Source organism: Zootermopsis nevadensis, unplaced genomic scaffold, assembly GCF_977971745.1.
Source record: "Zootermopsis nevadensis isolate Lab colony 2312 unplaced genomic scaffold, Znev_1.0 Znev_ptg000050l, whole genome shotgun sequence".
Lineage (NCBI taxonomy): Eukaryota > Metazoa > Arthropoda > Insecta > Blattodea > Termopsidae > Zootermopsis > Zootermopsis nevadensis.
Genome location: NW_028259182.1, coordinates 3,007,342 through 3,032,544, shown reverse-complemented (window position 1 = coordinate 3,032,544; position 25,203 = coordinate 3,007,342). Strand labels below are relative to the sequence as shown.

The 25,203-nt window shown below is 38.0% G+C and overlaps 1 protein-coding gene across 2 annotated transcripts in view; it reads left to right on the top strand.

Annotated features, from left to right (window-relative positions):
* The first annotated feature begins 10,732 nt into the window (after nucleotides 1–10,732).
* Nucleotides 10,733–25,203, top strand: part of acj6 (abnormal chemosensory protein 6) — a 79,912-nt gene continuing 65,441 nt past the window's right edge. For both annotated transcript variants that reach the window (XM_087360883.1, XM_087360882.1), the window contains exon 1: nucleotides 10,733–11,065. In XM_087360883.1, the coding sequence (XP_087217009.1) occupies nucleotides 10,925–11,065 (141 nt within the window). In that variant the 5' untranslated portion in view covers nucleotides 10,733–10,924. The remainder of the gene's footprint in view (nucleotides 11,066–25,203) is intronic.

The following is a 25,203-nucleotide window of genomic DNA, read 5'->3' as shown; positions in this document are numbered from 1 at the left end:
AACATCGACCAGACTACACAGCGCAACAACCCAGAAGACAGAAATCTTCATACTCATCGCCCTGATGACGGAGGCAGTATGACCTCTGAAACGTTGGTAAACATCGACCAGACTACACAGCGCAATAACGCAGAAGACAGAAATCTTCATACTCATCGCCCTGATGACGGAGGCAGTATGACCTCTGAAACGTTGGTAAACATCGACCAGACTACACAGCGCAACAACCCAGAAGACAGAAATCTTCATACTCATCGCCCTGATGATGGAGGCAGTATGACCTCTGAAACGTTGGTAAACATCGACCAGACTACACAGCGCAACAACCCAGAAGACAGAAATCTTCATACTCATCGCCCTGATGACGGAGGCAGTATGACCTCTGAAACGTTGGTTAACATCGACCAGACTACACAGCGCAACAACCCAGAAGACAGAAATCTTCATACTCTGATGACGGAGGCAGTATGACCTCCGAAACGTTGGTAAACATCGACCAGACTACACGGCGCTAAAACCGAAAAGGCTGCCAACTTCTTTGGGTGATGAATCGAACCCGGTTTATTCAGAATGCGAAGAAAGCCTGAAGATGACTGGGTGTTCAGAACAAGAGATCTCATATTGGAGAGTTTTCTGTTCAAAGGACGTGCAGGCATAGATATCGAAGGGCAGTGAGAATTTGTATCAGTTCCAACAAGACGATGAGTGGTTGTAGTGTTTCATAAATAAGCGATTAAGATAAAAACAAACGCAGGGTAGGATAAATGAAACTGGTGGGAAGTTTACTGCTGCTATATTGCCAGCACTGTGTGTAAATCTCGCGTTGGGGTAACATCCTGCAGACGGCTGCAATGTATATAGCAGCAGTCCGACCTGGGGACCATATCTCCTCTTTTGCATCGATCTGATGCGGGTTGCAGCTACCTGGGGGGCAGGAAGAAGAGTTGCTGATGACAAGCGAGCATAAACCCATGCATATACCATGTCCTCTGGTTTCAGTTCGATTGCTATCCTCGTTCGGGGCAACACAATGTAAACAGAACGGAAATAAATTTATGTAGTACTCGCTATCTGTCAGGGGAAACCCAAATTGTGACATTCACCAATTCACAGCAGAACGGTTTAAAATATTTCATAAGCCTTAAGATATTCGCAATTCTAAAGCAGTCTGCGTTATTTTATATTTTTTTAATTATATCTGCTTATTACAAATAAAGCCACGGTGGTCTAGCGGTTAGAACGCTGGCCTTGTAATCCTGGGGTCTCGGGTTCGATGCCCGAATTTATAACTTGTGTTGGGCAAGGCCGTGGTCTAGGCAACACGGAGTTTTCCTCCGTGGCATCCCAACAATTACTCTATTCACACACAGAAGAAGGCAATGGCAAACCACTTCTGGATCATCTGCCAAGAACGTATATGAACAGGTCCCAGTCCGAGAAAAGGATGGAAGGATCCTGTTCATATGGACCCGTCGTCAGACAGAACACTAAATAATAATAAGATGAGGTGGTCTAGCGGTTAGAACGCTGGCCTTGTAATCCTGGGGGTCTCGGGTTCGATTCCCGGCGGTGCCCGAATTTATAACTTGTGTTGGGCTAGGCCGTGGTCTAGGCAACACGGAGTTTTCCTCCGTGGCATCCCAACAATTACTCCATTCACACACACAGAAGAAGGCAATGGCAAACCACTTCTGGATCATCTGCCAAGAACGTATATGAACAGGTCCCAGTCCGAGAAAAGGATGGAAGGATCCTGTTCATATGGACCTGTCGTCAGACAGAACACTAAATAAATAAATAAATAAGTCTGTACATCTTCCTTTGCTTTCAATTTCCTTCTTATCTCTCCACTTCCAACCCTAATTTATTCTTTCCTGGTTTATTAACGACACTTTCCAATCTGCATAGTTCGAATAGCGTATAACTGAATGATGTCTTAATAACATTAATATTTTTATTAATATTTTCAGATCCTCACTGCGATCAAATCGTCAATGTTGATCTTCTGGGTTACAACGTCGTCTGAACTGAAAGTTTGGAAGCAATATACTACGTCTATTCTCAAGGCCAGATTAATATCGTCTCCTGTTCAAAATTATTTTAAATAAAAATTGTAACCATTAACGATATCGACGCTTTACGACGCGTCCAAAACACCGAAGTTTTTGAAAATAGTTTCTGATTTGAGCTTCGCGTAACGTAGGTACTGTGTTATACCCAAAAGGAACCAAATTAAATTCGCGAATTCTTCTGCGCCAATTGGAGGATTGGGTGGGTGGGGGGGGGGAAAGGTCACTAGAGTCGAAGCTAGTTCCTTTCCGGGAGGGGGGGGACCGGAGTATTTATTGGCTTCAACTGAAGGTGGAATTGGCGGAAATAGGGGTGAGTTGAACGACTTATGGGGGCAAAGTCAGGCGGACTGCTCGTACCCTCGACGCGTCTCGGTTTATGTAATCTAATATAGAGAAAATAAATCCACATTTGGGCTGACAGTTACACACGGTTTTCCGAGACTAATTCGGGGCGAGCCCCCCCCCCCCCCCCAAACCCTACCTGCAGCGCTGTCTTCTCGTGCCTTCGTGCGTTCCCGGTGAAATGTGAGGTCTCCTGACGGGGGGATGAACGAACTTCCTCCCTTCATGTCCCCTTATCAGGTCGAAGTGCGGAATGACGGGATATGACAGCACGCAACACTTAAGGGCAGGGCCTGCGAAGTCATTATCGTTGTGAGTCGATGGTTATTTAATAACGCTGTATCAACTGTACAAAATATTTACCTAGTTATCATCTATGTGACTAGGTTTTGTTGTTCTCACAGCAGCGAGTCCGAAGATGTCTTCTGAGTTGTGGCTTCGTGAAGTCTGGCAGAAATTAACCGACGTTTCAGAGGTCATCGCTGTCTCAATCATATTCACCTTTGTGATTCATTGGTCATTTAATAGCTTCATAAACTATTTAGAATATTTACTATCAGTGACATTTGATTTGAAAATTAAAGTATACAAAACAATAATCTTGCCTGTTGTTTTGTATGGGTGCGAAACATGGTCTCTCACTCAGAGGGAGGAACACAGATTGCAGGTGTTTTGAGAATTTGGTGTTGAGGAGGATTTTTGGGCCTAGGAGAGAAGTCGATGGGGCATGGAGAAAACTGCACAATGATGAGCTTAAAAATCTGTACTGCTCCCCCAATATTGTCAGGGTGATTAAGTCGAGAAGAATGAGATGGGCTGGGCATGTAGCGCGCATGGATGGGACAAGAGGTGTGCCCCTGAGGGGAAGAGACCGCTGGGGAGACCTAGACGTAGATGGGATGATAATCTCAGGCGGGATCTATGGGAGATCGGAGTTGAAGGAGACTGGATTTTGTTGGCCCAGGACAGGGTCCGGTGGAGGGCTTTGGTTAATTCGGTGATAAACCTTCGGGTTCCGTAAGCCATCTGGTTGGTTGGGTCCACTATTTGGGAAGCCTGAGGGGAAGAGACCTCTGGGGAGACCTAGACGTAGATGGGATGATAATCTCAGGCGGGATCTATGGGAGATCGGAGTTGAAGGAGATTGGATTTTGCTGGCCCAGGACAGGGTCCGGTGGAGGGCTTTGGTTAATTCGGTGATGAACCTTCGAATTCCCTAAGCCATCTAGTTGGTTGGGTCCACTATTTGGGAAGCCTGAGGGGAAGAGACCTCTGGGGAGACCTAGACGTAGATGGGAGGATAATCTCAGGCGGGATCTATGGGAGATAGGAGTTGAAGGAGACTGGATTTTGTTGGCCCAGGACAGGGTCCGGTGGAGGGCTTTGGTTAATTCGGTGATGAACCTTTGGGTTCCCTAAGCCATCTGGTTGGTTGGGTCCACTATTTGGGAAGCCTGAGGGGAAGAGACCACTGGGGAGACCTAGACGTAGATGGGATGATAATCTCAGGCGGGATCTATGGGAGATCGGAGTTGAAGGAGACTGGATTTTGATGGCCCAGGACAGGGTCTGGTGGAGGGCTTTGGTTAATTCGGTGATGAACCTTCGGGTTCGGTAAGTCATCTAGTTAGTTAGTTAGTTAGTTAGACATTTGATGGTGGCGGTGTGAGGTTAAGGACAGTTATTCCACTATTTAACAATGCTATATCAGCTGACTTCATGTTTTGTCAAAGTCACTTGATAGCATCGCTGATTTATATGTTTGGAAACAAATGGTAGGAAATTGTCGTGGCGTATCTTATGTAAAACTTGGAATTTTGATGGAAGAACGGAGGGAGAATTGCGAGAAATCTCTCATTGTAACAAGAGTCGGGAGAAGGTCTATTTTTAGACAAAGATGTGTTATGTGATCTGTGGGTCATTTAACTATGATATATCAACCGTAGGCGATACTTAGAGTCTAATGGGATCAGAGAATGGTTGTCCTGAAAGCTGGAAAATCCTGTTATTCCATTATTCTATGATCTTTACATCTCACAGCATTTATTATAATAGAACTGTGCATTAAGAAGAGGGAGGAATTTATATGGATTATTCCAAAAAAATATATTTTAATATTTGCTTGAAACAACTGAGGAAAACAGAGAATCTTCTCATTCAGATAACAAATGAATCAAGAATTTTTAAAAATCGGTATTATCCTTTTTCCGCTGATAATAAATAAGAGAGCCCTAATGATGGAGGCAGCAAGGACCTCTGAAACGTCGTAAACTTCTACCAGACTACACGGCCCTTCAACCTCGAAGACAGCCATATTCAGACTCACTGCCGCGAAGAGCTCAAATTCTACTTAATTTGAGGAATCCTGTTACATCAAAATGCAATTTCGTTTTTTCCTGTCTGTTCAAGCTAATTCTGATAAACATGTCGCTACTCAGTGATCGTGCCATCTTCATTTAGCGCTATGTAACCTCTGACGTTGAAACAACGTCGTTAAATAACCTGACAATTAATATGTGGAAGTGTGTGTCCTTGAAACTGCATGAAATAGATTCAAAAGATTGGTGAAAGTTTTCAAGGAACACTAAAGCCAAAACTTGAAAGTGCGACCTCTTCGCAGAAGCAGAGTTTTGCTGCCAGCTACCGGTGATAATGCAAACTACATAATCATGCAATTTCGCTAATGCGTTCAATTTGACAAACCACAATCCAGAATATTTATCGTGATGCAACAAACATCATCTAATGCACACGGAGTGAGGGGCGATAATAATACAGAAGCGGAGAGGACATGATTTTCTGACCAGTGATTTCAACGTTGGGGCTCCGTTAATGTACGGACATACATGGTTTATGATACGCCTACATACCTACCAGGAGTAGCAACTACGGCGCATTACTAGTCCTAATTTACTGTCATGAAAGTTGGCAAACTTCTATGTCACTTATGCAAAAGAAAAGAAAGATTTTCTAACACAATTAATATTTCTGGTGATGTTAAGTTTAACCTAACAAATGTGCCATTTGATATGCGTGAGTTATTCGTTTCAAGGTACGTGTTTACTTGTGGAACGCATAGGAACTATCTTTCTACTATGCTATTATTACTTTGGCAGCACTGAAAATAACAGTCTTAATTTTAAGTATTAATGACATCTTCATTAATAAGTAAGATAATTTTAAATACGTCCTTTTAAATTCATTATTCACTATCTTCCTTTCGTTATGCGCTATACAGTCTGAAAGCGTATTTAAATAAACTATAAATAAATAGATTACGATACAAATTACTATTAACAATAATATCAAGAGATGGTAAAGTTGCGTCATATTGTGATATAATAAATATATATTATTTAAATCTTGTCCGTCTAATCATAATAAATTCTTATTAAATATTAAAATATTACAATAATTAACATTTAAAATATTTAAAATATTAAATGATGTTCTTTATCGAAATATTCGATTTACATTAGACCAGCATTTTTGAAAAATGATGATATTTCGATAAAGAACATCATTTAATATTTTAAATATTTTAAATGTTAATTATTGTAATATTTTAATATTTAATAAGAATTTATTATGATTAGACGGACAAGATTTAAATAATATATAATAATATCAAGGAAAACTACACGTGGAAATTAGTGAAGGGCGTGTTTTAAAAAAATAGGCGATACTACACTGAGACGCACGTGGTCCACCGCTAGACACTCAAACGAACACTTCTTTTAAGCAAGTCAGTCACCAGCTTCAACGCACCTGCGAACTGTCATGGCTCTTCAATGGTGAAACCTCCAATACTTCTAGGATTGTTTCATTTCAATGAGCAACAAATCGAGAGTAAAGACACTTGTCAGTCTCTGGACCTACCTGTGTCTTGCCATCCACCGTAATCATTTCCGCACGCGTCCAAGTGCGACAGGACTCCTCTATGTCGTACCCTCGAGTTCGGCACGTGTCCGCCACGTTAACCCAATCCTGTCCACGTGAATCATGCGGCATTACGTCTGCTGATTAAGGAACAATAGCAAACAACTGTGTCACGTGTCCCCCGCACTCCAGCGGGCTTTGTGCACTTTAGAGACATGACAACCTCTGCGTTTATAACCGGCGAACCTGACACCACGGGTTTAAAGTCGCTTTACGTGATCTTGCCTTAGTGAACGACGTCTACTGACTGCCGTTTTCCGACGGTATTTGGATGGGGCTATCTTCAGAGGTCCTTGCTGCCTCCATCATCAGGACGATGACTTAACGTAAGGACCTCTGAAACGTCGGTAAACTTCTACCAACAACCCAGAAGTCAGCCATCTTCGGACTCACCGCCTTGAAAACCTCAGATCCTACTCGGTTGATCTTTGTAATGGTGAAGTGCAGTGTTTTCTTCGCGGTACGGACTGAATTATATTAAATGTTACTTAGACGAGCTTCGGCTTCAAAGGGTCACACTGGCGTTTGACATTTGTTCAGGACACAAAGAAAACGTCTCGCGAAAAAGATGGCTGTCTTCTGGGTTGATGCCCTGATGATGGAAGCAGTAACCACCTCCGAAACGTCAGTAAACTTCCACCAGACTACACGGCGCGACAACCCAGAAGTCAGCCATTTTCGGACTCACCGCCTTGAAAACTTCAAATCCTATTAACTCTCAAAATAACTTGCGCTGTAGTATTACATGGAATATTTGCTGTGAAACTTAAATGTATTAAGGCGTATGAAATAGTTTGTTGACACATCCATCTTCAAAAGACGAGTAGTTCGTAGCATGGCTGACATTTTCTTGTTTCTGAACAATACGGACGTCGTGTCGTCTTCCAAATCACTCCGCCGGTAACAGGAGCGCCACAAGGGTAAGAGGATGAAGCTGTATTAATGGCCAACACAAACTGTTTAGCAGCCAAGGAAAACGAAACTCAAATAATTTCAGCTTGTGGCAAAATATAATTAATAAGAAAGGGCAGAAAAGTTTCCTCCTACACAAAGCAATAATTTTTTAAAAAAAAAAACAACAACTAAGACCTGGTATCCATTTAACGAATTAAACTAACGAAATTAACAAACCGATTAACCAGCCAATTAAAACAACCGAACTAACTAAAGAAAATTCAGTAGCTGAGTAACAATATATTGACTTAACTATAAGTAAATAAATTATCTGCTTAGACCCTGGTAACTTTAACTAGATACTAGCTGATTCAATAATAATTAATATATTTAATTAATATAAATTCTATACAGGAGTTGGGCCACTAGTGAGTGACACTATTTTTTTATTTTTAGTGTTCTGTCTGACGACAGGTCCATATGAACAGGATCCTTCCATCCTTTTCTCGGACTGGGACCTGTTCATATACGTTCTTGGCAGATGATCCAGAAGTGGTTTGCCATTGCCTTCTTCTGTGTGTGAATGGAGTAATTGTTGGGATGCCACGGAGGAAAACTCCGTGTTGCCTAGACCACGGCCTTGCCCAACACAAGTTATAAATTTGAGCACCACCGGGAATTGAACCCGGTACCCCAGGCTTACAAGGCTAGTGTTCTGACCGCTAGACCACCGTAGCGGTTGAGTGACAATAACCCTTCATTTCTGTCTGGAGCCCAACTTGAGAATGTAAGGTTCGAAACACAGACTTCAATAGTAGGCCCCCGATATTCAATATTCAATATTCGGCCGCCTGTTTCCATTATACTGGGACGGTCAAGGCTTGTAATAGGCTGTAGAACCCGTGATGATGATATTTCCATTGTACTGCACAAACCCTTGAGTGGCTTTCGGGCAAATATATACAAATGGCAGGGGCCCACAAATCATTGATGGACCCATCTATCTACTTGAAGTTCTTTATTTACACAAATTGTGGACTATTTTTTGAGCAAGCTAATTTTTTTTTTTAATTTTCATTTTGTGTATATCCATTTTATCGGATGTGAAGCCTAAACAAACGATTAATAATGGAGTATCCTGCCTGTATTAATCTATACACCCAGCGAATGTTAGATGCAGGGCCTATTGTTTGAGGTTGATTTTTATTAATCACCAAAATGTATTCTGTTTTCTCGTTCTCCCACGCGTATTTTTGATAAACCAAATAACCCAGTGAGTATGTAAATGCACCTGCCGAGTGACCGCTGACCACAGCTGATCTGACCACATCCAGGGGCCTCTCGCGGTGAGAAATGGAATGAGGAGAGAAATTATATAAAATATTGCCACTTGGAGGCTTCAATAATTCACATATTACAAAATGAAACTCTTACACAAATGTGCAGACAGACGTTTGATGCTTCTGGTCACTAAGATATTACGACCCAAAGCATCAGACAAGTTTTGGCATCACTCTTTGAGTGAGAATGTATCTTTCTTTCATCCGTTTTTAATTTTTATTTCTACATATATCCATTATTCTTTTAATTACTTTCTCACAAGAAAAAGATGTTATGAAATCGCCATGAACGTCTTCTCGCTCTAAGATCCAAGGACTTGGAACCACACTTATGCTTTGCCAAATAGCAGGCCACAAAGTTTCATAAAAATACGAAATTTACAGAAATGTCATGACAGTTTGTATTAAAACGCTAACAAGCAGATTCGCGCTTCTAAATGATTTTCTGTGACAAAATAAGTTATCAGGTGTATCTGCAGTTGTTCTTGCTTGAGAATATCAGATGTAATAAAAATTTCTGCGAATTGACAGTAACCCACGTTGTCAGTACTACGATAAACAGTATTTATTTATTTGAAATCCTTCTTTAAAAACACACAGCCGGGCCGCGGACTGAGAACTCTCGGTCAAAACCAAACTAAAATACAGCTCTAATGTAGGGAGCAATGTTATAGCCAACTCCGTCCCTTTCAAAAGTTTTGAGTCGTAATATAACAGGGATTATGCATATTTCTTTCTGATACGAAGACACACAACATTAGGCCTATTAAGTGACATAATAATATGTGTTATAATAGTCTTTACCTGCTCTAGCGTTAACAAACATAAAATCTGTCTCAATCCTGTGAGATATGATTGCGTCTGATTGCATGCTGCATGTCTAATAACCAGAGACTGAGAGATAAAAGTAGTCGGTGATATAATATTAAAATGGTTTTTACGGAGAATGGGTTATGGGAACAGGAACTGTCTCAGGATCGTGTCCAATGGAACAATATTCTGGAGCCTGTCTTCAAAAAAATTACTATGACCTTGAAATATTTGCGATTTCGTGATGGCTACCATAGTAACTGATGGAAGTTGCTTTCATTTGACTGTCGTAAAACTGATAAAGACTGCACGTATTAAAAGTGTTTAGAACAGTTCTCAAAAAAAAAAAAAAAATCACTGAAGTTTGTGAAATGTACACTGAATAACCCTTTGAAACCGAAGCCCGTCTAAAAATATTTAAAGATCCAGTCCGTACCACAAAGAAAACACCTAACTTCACCATTAGAAAGATAAGCTATTTAATGCTGTTTAAGGAAAGAATTGCACTACGACAAAATCTTGTTAAGACGTAACTTATAACACGAGAAAACTATTTTTCTATAATTCTTATATTTCTGTACTTAATTTTCAATTTCAGGGACGTTTCTGTTCTCTACTAAATATTGGCCGAGTCTGGAGTTCAATCAGCCTTATATACAGAGAGTAAAGAGGTCGGAGCTGAAAGCAGACCGCTATCTGCATCTTACGCCGCGTATCAGTACCTGTTTTCGTCTTCAAAGTTCATCCTTGGCTGTAAAGGAACGCTGTTTAAGACCTGGAAACTTCAGACGTGTATTGGAATTCAAATGGAGAGCGAGTGATTTGGGATGTAAGGACGGGGTGGAACTGAGAGGGCCAGTGGATATCTGAGCCGTGTGCCGCTGCCAAAACAACACGTCGTTACCTCATAATAAATCCATAAATAACGTTGCAACCAGCGCGGAGTCCACGTACTGTCTACAATGCGATCGTATGGAAAAATAAATATCAATTAAAGTAGAAAGTGCCAGGTCAAATCAAATGTTCAATTAAATTTTCAAAAGCATCTGAATGAGGTTGAGTGGAATAATTGTGTATGAGAGGGTGCACTGAGGGAAGGGATGATAGCGTTTCGTAACCTCCCCCATCCCATCATAATTCAAGCCAACCCTCCAGCATATACGGCACTGGAGTAAAGCCTATAGGTTTTTAGCTTCATGGAATGGCTGCTGGAGTGGGAGGGTCAACGCATGCGTTCCAGAATTTCAATACCCACGTGACGTCACGGAAAGCACCCTTCCTCTTCCGTCCCCATCTTGAAACCGCCCCGTCGCTCGTCGCCCCAAAATAACGCGTCCATTGTACGGAAATTTCACAGTGTACGAAGTCGGGTTGAAGGAACAAACAGGACATTATTTACCGTCGCTGAGTTTTGTTGGTGGCAATTATGTTGTTGTTGGATCCAACTGTGCGTCGTGGTGGCGTGGAGTTAGTCCAGGGCTGAACTCAACACTCTAGACTGTTATCCTTGTAGTGGACACTGTCGCCATGTATTCGCCGGAGAAGATGATGAACGGGAAGCCGTCGTTACATCCGCCGATCAGCGCCCCGAGTTCGTGCTTTCCTGGCCGATACTCGCCCACATACCGCTCACCGGATCCCATGCGGAGATGTATGCCAAACCCTTCGGTAAGTCGCCCTCATCTCAGAGTGAATGAGTCCGCGGCGTTTAGGGCTTCGCGAATGGAGGAATTCTGTCTGGGGGGACACAGTGGTAGACATTGCGAGTCTGGGTTTTGCGCCATATGGATAAGAACGACACTGATATTGTACTTCAGTAAGTGAATCAACATTAAAAAGAAATCTTCTGGGTTGTTGCGCTGTGTTGTTTGGTAGAAGTTGAATGAAGTTTCAGAGGTATTTCCTGATTCCATCATCGCCCTGACGATGGACACAGAAAACATCTCTTAAAATAACGTTAATCTGCTACAAGACTACACGACTCAACCACTCAGAGGTCAGTCATCTTAATTATCGCTGTCGTCAGAACCTGAAATGTTACTTGGAAATGTATTCCTCAAAACATATACATCATAAAAAAAGTCAAATTAATAAATGCACGTGTTAAAACGTCAATGTAAGTAAGTTACGAATTTAAATAATAATAATATAGCATAGAATATTAAGAAATAATAAAATAATAAAATGTATTCTAGAGGCGTAGAAGAAACGTAGATATATAAGGATAAATATATCCGAAGCAGCAACATTCTTCAGTGTCCAAACAGATTATAGGAATCGAGAAAGAACGCTTAGGATAACGCACAACAGTCCCATTCTCGTTCCACAGAAAATAATCTCCAACAACAGATTTTGCTATGATAATCACACGTAAATGTGCAGAGTCACGAATGTTTTAACGTCTGTCAAATTACCATTAAATACGTACAGCGTATAAACTGATATTAATCAGAGATTAAATTTAACTTATAATTTTAACAATTCTTTACGCGTAAAGCCATCATTTTATATTTTAATAGTTTCAACAACGAGTCTTTTTTAATGTGGAGGACCGATAGTTAGTTAATTGTCTTCTCCTATGGTTTAACATATCTACGTTAAAGAAGTTTTTGTAATTCTGATGCATGTTAGAACAATGACAATATGTTGTGTTATCGGCTCTCCTAAGGGTTTCATTATTAATAACCCCAAATAAACTGATAAGAGTTTAGTGAAAGGCTATGTAAGTTTATGTTTATGTCTAATAACTGTAAAACTATAGGAATCCAGAGGGAGACATTTGAGGATTTCTGAGGTTGTGATACCAGTTTTTATTTTTATTAGGAATAATAAGGAACCTGAAGATGATTACGACATATGTCGAAACAAAATGAATTCAAAGCACTTAGAAGTAGGACTAATCTTTATAATGTAAGAACTGAGAAATAGCTTTCTATCAAAGAGGGAAATGAGCTCAATAAATATTCTTGCAAGACGCTGTAAATACAACAGACATTCAGAGAGGTTAGAATTACCCACATAATAAACAAATACAGTGTTAAGGTTTGTAATCTTGTAGGTGGTTAACCACTTATCACACCTATCTCACTCATACCATGACGATGGAGACGATATGTTCATCCGAGAACTTGGTAACCACATAGAAAACTACATAGTTTCACGATACACAAAATCCGAATTCCACGTGGGTCGCCATTCTGTAAAGTTATTCCAAAAAATTTAGTAGTAATCAGAGATTTAGCGACGTAAAATTTTGAAGCTGAAAAAGTCATGAAATCTCTCATTCACGATACGCCTACAAATTTCTTACATAGGGAATGTTTATTTTGATATTACTGATAATTCTTTGTGAAGTACTGTATTTTTTTAAATTTTTAATTCAAGTTAAGGTCCGTAAAGTTACTAAGAGTGTAATTAGGCTACGTGAATCCCTGTGGACTGACTCATAAGTCAAAAAACATTAAGGTATCGGTGAACAAATCAATAAAGAATATTCTTATTCACAATCTTAAATAAGATTCACAAGTATCGTCTCAATTAATATTTTAATTCTTATATTGGTCTCCAGGGTTTTCGTTATTAAATTATATTTCACATTCTTTACTTCAACAATTCTAATTCTGATGTTTCATTACAGAATATTCAGCGGCCCACTGCTCCATCTGAGCATTAAGAATTATTCGGAACCGGCAATTTTTAAGTTTTAAAATAGACCCACGAGCTTTCAAGAAATATGTAGGCCTATATCACAATAATTTGAACGACCATAAATTAGCGTATTTCAGGGCGATAGGAGCCTAGCGCTTCGGTTTCACAAATTAATCATTACTGTTGACGAAATCAGTGAATGATTTATCGGCTTATAAATAAAGGCATAAGATGGTTTTGCAAGGGTTGAGCTTTCATGTTAACCGTGTTAGCCCAGCTAACACGGATAACATGAAAGCTTCGCCCATGCACATGTGTGTGTAGATAAACTCATTAATTTAAATTCTGTTACTGCAAATATCCTTGCTTCCGAACGACGAAAATTAAACAACAGAACAGAAATAATTACATAGGGAAACGAAGAGACAACTTAGGGGACCTAGACATAGATGCAAGGATAATATTAAAACGTACGTCAAGATAAGAGGGTGCAAGGATGTGAATGGGATTAATCTGGCTTAGGCTAGGGATCAGGGGTGGGCTGTTGCGGATAGGGTAATAAATATTCCGGTTCTATGAATAAATAGCTGTGAATTTCTTGAATATCAGAGTGACAAGTAATTTCTCAGGAAAGAATCTGCTTCGTGGAATTAATTTTAGAATCAGGATCCAAATTTAAAGTTAGCCAATTTTTTTTTTAAATATTTCTCTCAACCGGTTTCATAATTTGTTTATTTTCCGTTCTGTTATAACATTTGAATAATTCAATTTAATTAAAAACATTCATTTGCGATAAACCAAAAAGATACAAATTTAAATACCGTATTTAGCGAGCCACGAATGGGGGCTTTTAAATTTGAAACTTCATGAACAGATTACGTGTAGCATAGTTAGTCTATTACAGCATGTCTCAGTTATATGTTTTATTCACATTAAAGAGATCCATTTACACGATATATAACCTTACATCGCGTTTATAATTTAAATAATAGGCCTATATGTGATTACGCAAAAGTTTAGATATGCTACTAAAAGCGTCAGCTTGGTTCTTCTGTTTAAAACCTTTTATACTAGGAAAAGTAATACTACCTACATTAATTATTAGGATATGGAGCTAAGATTCTATGTATGTTACTAGTAGCAAGTCGATATGCCTTCACATCTCCACTATAAATTGTTGTTGAGTGTGGGACACAATACAAATAGTTCGCCCCATAATACCAGTCAGGGAGAAAAACTGTATAGATCAATATGAAAAATAGTCTTCCATTGAACACCACTTCCTGCCAGCGAGCCAACGTAGAACAGCTTTTCCACTAGACGAGCCAATATAAATCCTTTCAATTTTTTTTTTCGTAAGTAAAAGACTAGGTTTATACGGATTACTTAACCGCATCCACGTAGAAGTGTTAATGTACGTCTATGATGTACTCAGAACAGGGTCTATTGTAAAATAAACATCTTTAAGTCTACAGCACTTTCAATACGTAGTCTGAAATTTTATACGGTATCAGAAAAATATTATTTTAATATTTTATTTATAGATATTACCTAATTTATTATTATTTATTTTACGTTTCATCAAATGCATTTATTATGATGCTGTTATTCTATCTAACGATCCGTTATTCGGTGTCATAGTTCAATAATTTGATTTTTGTATTATTTATCAACGTCTTTGCTAAGTTTATAGGTTACATTGCGTGTAATAACGAGATTAATCCCAAGGAAACAAACGATCGTGGCCCTTTTAAAGTTATTAATCCATCATCCATCCCAGGATTAAGGCGCTTTAGCGTATCAAAGCTATTGAGAAGAGGAACTTTAAAGTCTCCCAGACGCTCTGAGCATTAGTTATATAGACTGGCAGTTTATTTATCGACTGTTAACAACAACACAGTTTGTATGACAGAGAGAAAGCGATAATTTAAAAGTTCATTACGTACCGCAAAGAAAACGCAAATCGTCTCCATTACAAATATAATTTAGTTAATGCTGTTTAAAAACATGACCGCTGTTTGTTCTGAGATTCGTACTAAACCCGCAACTACACTGCTGGTAAAATGCATTGAAACTTAATGTTAAAACAAATTTTATATATAGATACTAATTTTATTTAAAGGGTTAAAATGAAAAGGTCAAACGTTATATAGTCTGGTGTTTAGGAACCCTATACCGTATACGGGAGGTCTCGGGTTCGAATATTGGCCATCAGACGATAATCCCCAAAAGGTTTTTCGTGGTTTTGCTCAGGCCCTGCCAAAAAAAAAAAGCCCAGTTAAGTACAACCACTAACCCGTTATGATAATTGTTTTTCCTTTCTTTCCTTCCTTCAATTTTTTTTTGTCCAACTTTAAAAAGTTTATGTCATTTGCAACTCACGACATCCTTTTAACTGAATCGTGAGTCATAATCATTAGTCCGGCTTTCGATGTTGAAAATTGGTGACCCATCAGTAGACACGTTCCACGATCTGTCTCCATCGGTCCCGATCTTCTACTTCTCTGAGTAGGAGGTCCAGCGGCAGATTAGATTTCTCTTCTACGTGGTCCACCCATCGCCTTGGGGATCTTCATGTTAAAAAATCTTATTCAGCACTTTTCGATTGTGCATAATACTTACCACTCCTTTCGTCTCCTCTCAACTTCAATTCCGTCACACCACTTACTACAAATCTTGATCTCGGCGTACCTTATATATTTTTTTTTTTACAAAATCTGCAATAAATTCTGTCGACAACATTATACCTACCATCGAGGACACCAAATGCCATTCTGGATCCAATGAACATCCAACAGACATTTGCCATTTGGTATTCTTGCATAAAAATTCCTACATTCACTGAAGAATTGGTATCTTTCACTCTTAATTTAGCCTTATATTTATTCCATCTTCCTGAATTATCAAAGGTGTATGTTATTTCATCTTCCACTTTTACTGTCCATAGTTTATCTCCAATTCTTTTACCAACTCCCTCCTCTCATAATCACCAATACATTATATTTGCTTAAATTGCATTATAAATTAAAATCTTTACAATATTTTACAAACTGATTTATCTCAGTCTATAAATAATGCTGTTATAAATAAAATAATTAAAATTATACGCGAATGATCGTAGGTTACCTTTACTGATGATTTTTAACATCGTGTGTAAAACAGTCAATTAAGTTAAAAGCTCAAACTACATTTTTGTTTCTTAGTTCGAAAAATCCGGTTGTTTCGCCTACTCAACATTTTACTCAAAACTTAACATCATGTATACTTTAAACACTGTTCGTCATATTATCGCTTATTCCTATTGGTCTCATTTTACATCACAATTCTTCGATAAATACAGTTTCTTTCACACACTTTCACAGGCAGCTAAGAACGGTCAAAAACCCTCTCCAGATATCCTAAATATTATATGAAATAAAATGTCCTGATGGAGATTAAAATATATTTTAAATACAGTAGTTTTTATTTTTGGGACAGGCTGTATCAGTCCCCTCCTGTAATTTATCAACTGTCTCCACGTAAAGTTTCACGGAGATTCAAAATTACTTATAAATTCTTGCTGTGCTATTATATCTTTAACTTCCATCACCGTATTTATTTTCTATAACATGTAATGGCCTAAATTTTACTTTCTGTAAGATACATTTACAAAATATAACAAAAGCCTATTACCACCACAATAGGCCTACCTAGAACACCCAACCATTTCTTTATAACCTTTTCTAACTGCAATCTGATGGCGAAAAATCACATTAATAGACCAAAGTTGATCCTATACAAAAATGAGGATATAATCTTATAATCCGTTTCCTGGTACGAAGCGTTCGTTTGTTAGACGTAAAATATAAAACTTCGTAAACGGAATCTACATCAGATTTGTCGACCTAATTTAATTTTAGTTGGGATCGATATGACGAAAACTTTTACTTTATTCACATGAAACTCGTATTTGTTTAAATCCTGTCAGTCTAATCACAATAAAATTCCTATTAAATATTAAAATATTACTATAATTAAAATTTAAATATTTAAAATATATTAAAATGATGTTAATTATAGTAATATTTTAATATTTAATAGGAATTTTATTTTGATTAGACTGACAAGATTTAAACAAATATATATTTATCACAATATGACGCAACTTTATCATCTCATGAAATTCGTAATCAAATTAATATTTTCGCCAAAGAATAAAGAGCACTGCAACAAAGAATACTTGGAATATGGCCGTCTTCTGGATTGTCTGGCCTCGTCTTTGTCATCAGGGCGCCCTGATAATGGAGGCAGAAAGCATCAGTCGAAAGCAAAGCCATCTTCATTCTCACCGCCTTAAGAACCTGAAATGTCGCTTGAAAATATCTTATTGACATAAATTTTTCTTTTGGAATCTTCTCTATGTGACGTTTATTCATAAAAAACATAAACAATTTAATATCGACATTTATTCCTAACTACCTTTTTCGTCCAAAGATGTAATAAAATTATATCTTATTTTGCTCCAAGTCATAAATTTCTACATCCGTGTCTGATCTGAATGAGTAGGACTGCGTCATTCCACTCTCCTTGTTAACTGATTTTCCAAAATACTTTCTGTCGACACGAATTCCTTGCTAAAGCTAATGGGTGTTAGTACACGACACAGAGACGGGGCGAAATTATCCAGCTTCAGAAATCTGAAGATTAAGATGAATCCTTAGACTTATTAGAATATTAATGAGTCTAGTTTTGTTGATATTAATAAATTATTGGCTACAGACATCTCAATTTTAATCGACCAACGAAAAAAAATCGATTGTCATCAACTAATAGAAGCTTTCAAAATATTTACTTAGTTTATTATTTGAAAATTCTGTGGATCTGCGTGGGTGCAAAACTTGGTCTCTCATGCACAATGAAATAAATCGAACTGAAGATGCAAGAAAACTAAAGTGCGAAACAGAACTTCGTGATTTGCGTTTCTCGCCAATAATTACCTGGGCAATCAAACCTAGGAGAAATATTAAAAAGGGCTTATGGCATGTGTGTGTGGGAAATAAGAAATTAAGACAAAGTTTTGGTCGTAGCATCTCATGGGAGATATTAGTTGGGAGAAATTGGTACAGGTGGGCGGCCAGTAAGAAAACCAGCCTTAAAGCAGGGGCTGTTGTTGACACGGGAAAGAACATTTTGTTTCAGAAAAAACGGGGGATTTATTACGACTATCAGTTGTTTATAAAATTCACCGCAGTGTAAATTGTATAATCCGTAGGCCAATGTTACTAAAATTATTCTACAAAATATAGCCCTAAGTCTGAATTCGGTAATAGTCGATCAGTTAAGAAATTATAGAATTCTCACACCCAATTCTAGATTTACGGAACGCGTGTATTAATAGCTACAGAATTTCCGACAAGGCCTAGATTCGTTTTTAATTAATTATTTATTTTTAAATTACAGAACTTCATCCATATTTTGTATCAGATAATAACAGTCTATTTAATGTCACACTAATAACATAAGTGAATATGGCTGCCGGATGGGTTTATCCCTGCCCTAGTAAATGTTATCATAAACAACAAATCTTCAACATTAGGACAACATCGTGTATATCACGAAATATAAGAGCAGAAACCGAAATGATAGGGCAATACAAATATTTAATCAGCACAGTTATCATAGTGTTTATGTCGGTTTTATACAATTTTTAATAGAACTAAAAATTTTACTGCAAATAATGGAGCGTTAATTATATTTATTGAATCGTAATACACGAAAGTGTTGATCAAACAGTTGACGTAACGTTGACATCTATGAATGTCGGTGCAAAAATTGATTATTATGTTTGAAGCGTGAAAATATTTGGCCCTTAAAGGGACGATAATGGCGATGTAAGATACCAAATATGAAAGATCTATTGGATTCGTGAAGTTCACACAGAATTATTACGAGAACGAAGTTTATGAGGCAGAGATTGAAAATGTATAGAAGATGTTGATATTCGCTTCAAAGACACGGAAAAACCTGGGAGATAACATTAAGAAGGATTATTATTATTTAGTGTTCTGTCTGACGACAGGTCCATATGAACAGGATCCTTCCATCCTTTTCTCTTCTCGGACTGGGACCTGTTCATATACGTTCTTGGCAGATGATCCAGAAGTGGTTTGCCATTGCCTTCTTCTGTGTGTGAATGGAGTAATTGTTGGGATGCCACGGAGGAAAACTCCGTGTTGCCTAGACCACGGCCTTGCCCAACACAAGTTATAAAAATTCGGGCACCGCCGGGAATCGAACCCGAGACCCCAGGATTACAAGGCCAGCGTTCTAACCGCTAGACCACCTCATCTTATTATTATTTAGTGTTCTGTCTGACGACAGGTCCATATGAACAGGATCCTTCCATCCTTTTCTCTTCTCGGACTGGGACCTGTTCATATACGTTCTTGGCAGATGATCCAGAAGTGGTTTGCCATTGCCTTCTTCTGTGTGTGAATGGAGTAATTGTTGGGATGCCACGGAGGAAAACTCCGTGTTGCCTAGACCACGGCCTTGCCCAACACAAGTTATAAATTCGGGCACCGCCGGGAATCGAACCCGAGACCCCAGGATTACAAGGCCGGCCAGCGTTCTAACCGCTAGACCACCGTGGCTTTTATTAAGAAGAATATGGAGCATTGAACCTTCAGGAGACGTTGGTAAAACGATGAAAAATGTTGCAATACAAGAGTTTCAAAATATTGCAAACCGATCATCCATTACCATTGTAGAGAAGAGGCCAGTTTAAATATTTTTCCTCGCACCTTCATCCCTAAGCCCTTTGAAAGGATTTATAGAAGTTGCCTAATGGTAGCATCACTTTTAAATAGAACGTTCTGCCATTACTGAGAACTTTGTCAGTTGTGTGTAACACACTCACAAACAGCGTGGCCTAAATTTAGACAGGGTGTCATGCAAGAATCAGATTAATAAAGTATTGTGATTTGATAGACGATCATAACAATTATTAACCGCACGAATCTGTGAAAACAATTAATATGAATATTACGTTAATAATAACAAAAATAATTCCAATAATTATAGCAGCAATTGGATGTGTCTCCAAGTCACTTAGCAAATATTTGGCCAACATTCCGGGCTAACACAACATCAGAGAACTGCAGAAAACTGCCATTTTAGGATCTTCATATGTCATTCCAAAGACGCTGATGTAATATAGTTCTCTCTCACAATAAAAATATATAATACATGTAGCACGTATTAAAAACAAAATGTATTTCGGAAATAGCTGCTGCCCTATGGACCTCAGGGGCAAGGTTTGTCTCGGGTACACAGAAGTAAATACCCTATAAAGGGGTGAATATATGGGATAATAATAATAATAATAATAATAATATAATAATAATAAATTCGGTGCTGAAATTTCGTGTTTTTCTTACCAGAGTGTTAGATAATTAGTTGATTTGCTCTATTAGATTAGAGTAGATTCCTTGAAAATCTAACAAAATCTCAAGGAATATCCTTTTGTTCAAACCTAACGTTCATCACTTTTCTCTATCCTTAACATGGTTCATCCGTTCCATACTTTAACACTGATTATTTAAGATCTGTTTTGATATTAATCTCTTCGCATTAAACTTCTATAATTCACAGTTTTGAATGTGTTTCTTGTTTTCCCCTTTCAGAAAACTATTCCTATAAAAGTAAAAATTATAAACCTTTCTTTTAATTCTCTGAATATTCCTTTAAACGCGTCTGTCTTTGAAACACAACAGATGGTTTGTACAAATTTCTACAAATATTACAGATTTAAAAGTGAAATGTCATTATCATAATCGTTAAGCAATTAAGACGTAGACTGGCTTTGTACTCGGACATGTAAGTTACTGTCAGCTTAACGTTCCAGCTTCTTTACCCCCGGTAATGAATACACCGAATACATTGTATTTGAAGCCGGGTTTGGACGTGGTGGTAAATATATAAACCATCCCCCCTGCCCTGGAATCGAACTCATCTCTCCCCATTTTGCAGCCTGTCTCTTTTGAATTTTCTCTAGTCATATGTTACGGGCCTGACAGTTTAAAAATAATGTAGAATAATTTTTCAAGAATTAATCCTTGTATTCACATGCCTTAAACCCATTTTGTGTTTGTTTACAGCGTGGCGCTGTAATCGTAATTCTTGTCTGTGTAAACAGAAGAGTAAGTAACCGCGAAGTAGAGAATTCTTCCTTCTGAGCCAGCCGAGACTAGAAATACACACTACAGCAAGCCTCTACATTATGCATGGTGCCATCTAACATTCATGTCAACCAAACAGTGCGCAGCCCGATTGTCATCTGTTCTCACAACACCTACTCATTACCTTCCTTATTTCAAATGTCATCCTTATGCATTATTTAGAAAAAGCAAGTTAAATAACGAGGCAAGTCAGCGGGACTGTTAAATAGGCTATAGTATGGACTATAATCCATGTAAACAAATATGGCGACATAAATAGTTTATTACACAAAGCGATCGTAACGTTCTGTCAATATGTCTAAGCGGTATTTACAGTATATGCATAATTCAGAAGTCTTATGTAGGGCTCTATTTATAGTTTCACACAGCAAAGATTGGGCTTGTCTCAACGATCGGCGATCGGATTTGAATTTCAAGATAAGGTGTTGTCCGATTTATTTATCTGAATGGCCTGCCGAATCTTCGTAACATTTTTCGGGCGTTGTGCTCGAAGATGGTCGTCCAGAACGCTCGTCATCATCGACAGAGGTTCGGCCATTTTTAAAACATGAATGCCACACAAAAGTTTGTGCACGACCCATTGCGGACTCCCCAAATGCTTGCTTTAGCATTTCATAGGCTTCCGTAGCCGTTTTGGGCGAGTCTTTGGCAAAATTTGATGCACACGCCATTCCGAAATCGCAGGAGGGTCGGTGTAATGCACTACCAAAACGCCCGTAACTAAGAAACAAATGCTAATTCGATGATGCCGGCTGGCCCACTGATTCACTATGAATGTAGGCCGCACCCCCTAGCGGCAGAAGCTCGTACTACATCCGGTTCGCCCGCTATTGACACAGTCTTGAAACTTTCCGATCGCACCTCGCATGAACATTTATTAATGATAATGCAGTCACATAATGGAAATCAATAAAGTAAAGGAGCCCAGCCTCCTTCAGAAAGATGTCTTATAATACGTTAAACGCGTTGGCTCCCACGAGGGTCACCAGTGCTTCACGTGTGTGTAACTTTCAGTACCGCGAGAAAAACACATATTCGAAACTAAATCTTCGTATAAGTGAAATAACGTATTTCTAAGAGAGTTCTGAATTTTATTTTCGTCATTGAAGGGTCACTGGTATATAATTTATTGCCCATAAACAATTGCACGGGTACCAACGAGTTAATTATATAAGATTAATGACGAAAAATAACTCTTTGATTGCCATGAAACAATATCTGAATCAGAGGCACTTGAATACAGCGTTTATAAGCAAAAGTAACATTTAAAATCTAAAAGATTTCAAGTCATCGTAGTTTGTAGTTAGTTTTGAAGAGAGTAATAAGTCTTAGGCCTTCATAAAATTAATTGTTTATAAATTATTTTAGGGAGACCCAAGTTCACAAAGGCTTTGTCTCTCAGCAGTGCAGAAACGTCAATATTAAAAATTTTCCGAAAATATTTGTCGCTTGAATCTGACGCCTGTCAGTGCGTACACCATAAAGTTGAGTGAAGACCAGACATATTTATGTTAAATAATTATCTGAATGAGTACCTTGAGAAAACGAAAGTTTAGGACACTGCTTTATGACTGTTCAATACATTGCGTTATCTTTATACCAGCCGAGATTATGTCCCGTCAAAGTTAACGGGAATGAGACGTTTTTGTGTTGAGAAATGATATAATTTATTGCAAAATTATCTTTCTAAATAGTATTAAAAAGGGCAAAATTTGCAATTATTTATAAACTACATTAAACGTGGAAACATTTTCACTGGCGACTGGCACCAGATTCCCGCCAAACACAGACTCCACACCCCCACACCACAGAATAATTTGCATTTGACGATACAAAATGTTCACCGTCTCAACTCGAAACTCGTCCGGTCATGCGTGATGGACACTGGCTATTATATTAGAAGTAGATAGGTTTTTTCATTGTAGTCTACCTAAAAAATTGTTAGCGGAAATAATTAAGTTAATTTAATTTATTAATGTACCTGATGACAGTTGACAAGCCAATTAAAGTTAAACACTAAAATGAAACACGCAATAAATATAATTAAAAACAAGAAGAATATGCAAGGAAAAAAAGATTAATATTACTAAGAAAAATATAAACATGAAAATAAAATTAATAAATGTTTGATAGTTTTTTTTCCTACAGAAACTTTCCTGACAATGGGAATTTCGCCTGTCTATGATCATCCGAGTCTAAAAAAGTAATTTTCACGCACGTAATAGAAAGATTAAGATGATTCTACAACACAAGAGGACAAGGTTCGATTCGTAGATTACAAATAATGAAATTAGGGAATGAGGAATAGGTTTCTACACTTTAAGCCGGGGGCGTTTTTTTCCCTGCGAGACCTACACACCGCAAGACAGCGTACAGCGTCTCTCAGGGTTAGAGACGGAAAGTGATGTTTGCATCTCTACGATATAACATGATCATAACGTAAATATTGCTGCAAACCGCGTCCTATCATCAGGACGAAACTCCCAGCCCGCACGTAAATACCGTCACTGAAGCAACTTAGGCACAGATCAATCAATGACACGCAAATATCTGCACGCGGTTCAAAGTTGCGTGGAGCAAGGCCACGTTTTCAGTCTGTACGTCGTATCCCAAACCACTCAACGTAGACCCGTATCGATATATCTAATTTGGTATTAGTGATCGACATTTGATCTCGGGAGAGACGAGAGATATGTGCACGGAATTGGCTGAAAAACATGGATAAATAAAACTATTACGGCGTTGATGGAAGGATAATATTAAAATTTTGAGATTTAAAGTGTTCACGGCTGTGGATATGAAGTATCTCAGAAAATGAGAGACGTTTAGGAAGTGCTTGCTGCATCAGTCATCATCGCCCTGATGATGGAGGCAGTAGGGATATCTGAAGCTTCAGTCAGTTTCTAACAGACCGCATGTCGAAATATACCATAAGAGAGTGTTATTCAATATTAAAATATATTTTAAAAACAACTTTAGTTTGAGGACGTAAAATAGATTCGTCTGGCTTAGGACAGGGAATAGCAGCGAGATTTTGTCAACACGACAATGAACGTTTGGGTATTATAAAAAGAGGGAAGTTTCTTAACTAGCTGAGCAACTCATAGCTTTCCATAATTACTCTTCTCTATAGTATTAGCTATTATATTAGAAGTTGGACTTCATTCGAAAAATTTTGTGTGTTTTTTAATTTTCCTATTATAATGTTATGAAGTTTTTGCCTTTATGCAGGTAGACTATGTGTACACGCACGTAATTTGTAAAAAATAAATATTTGTTTCTAGTAACTTTAGAATGTGACAGGTTTTCACGAAGCTTGATTTAAAAATCGTCTTAATGCAGATCAGCCTACCTGATTTCCAATTCCTTGCTATTGGTAATACCTACATGATACAAGTGTTAATATCTAAAATGTAGGTTCCATTAGCGAAATTAATATTTTACGTTACCACGAAGCATATATCTGACGTAGTCAAAATTACGCAAATAAATACACTGAAAACTAGAAAATATAAATTTATAATTTTCGAGTAACCTGTTCATAAACATTATAAAAACAACGAAAAAATATGAGACGTACGAAGATTCGGTTTGATCCTGGAAGTGTAAACAGCTACAACACGGTCGTTAGGTTGGTAGTACTGAAATACATTAAAATGTTCCATGGTATGTTAACAATCTCTCGTGCGTAGTCACGAGAGATATCGTCATTAAATCGTGAAACAAATGAAATAGGTTATAATATTCACACCGGCTTTCCTGTGTCATGCTTCATTTGTGGTGGAAAACAATATTAACAAAGTGAACACATTATATCTATACTTATCACCTGACTCTAATAGATCCCGTAATAATAAATATTTAAAATGAGCGGCCAATTTATTTAAACATATTCATATTCTTAGTTCATAATTTGTAAACCGATGCTTAAGGTTTGGG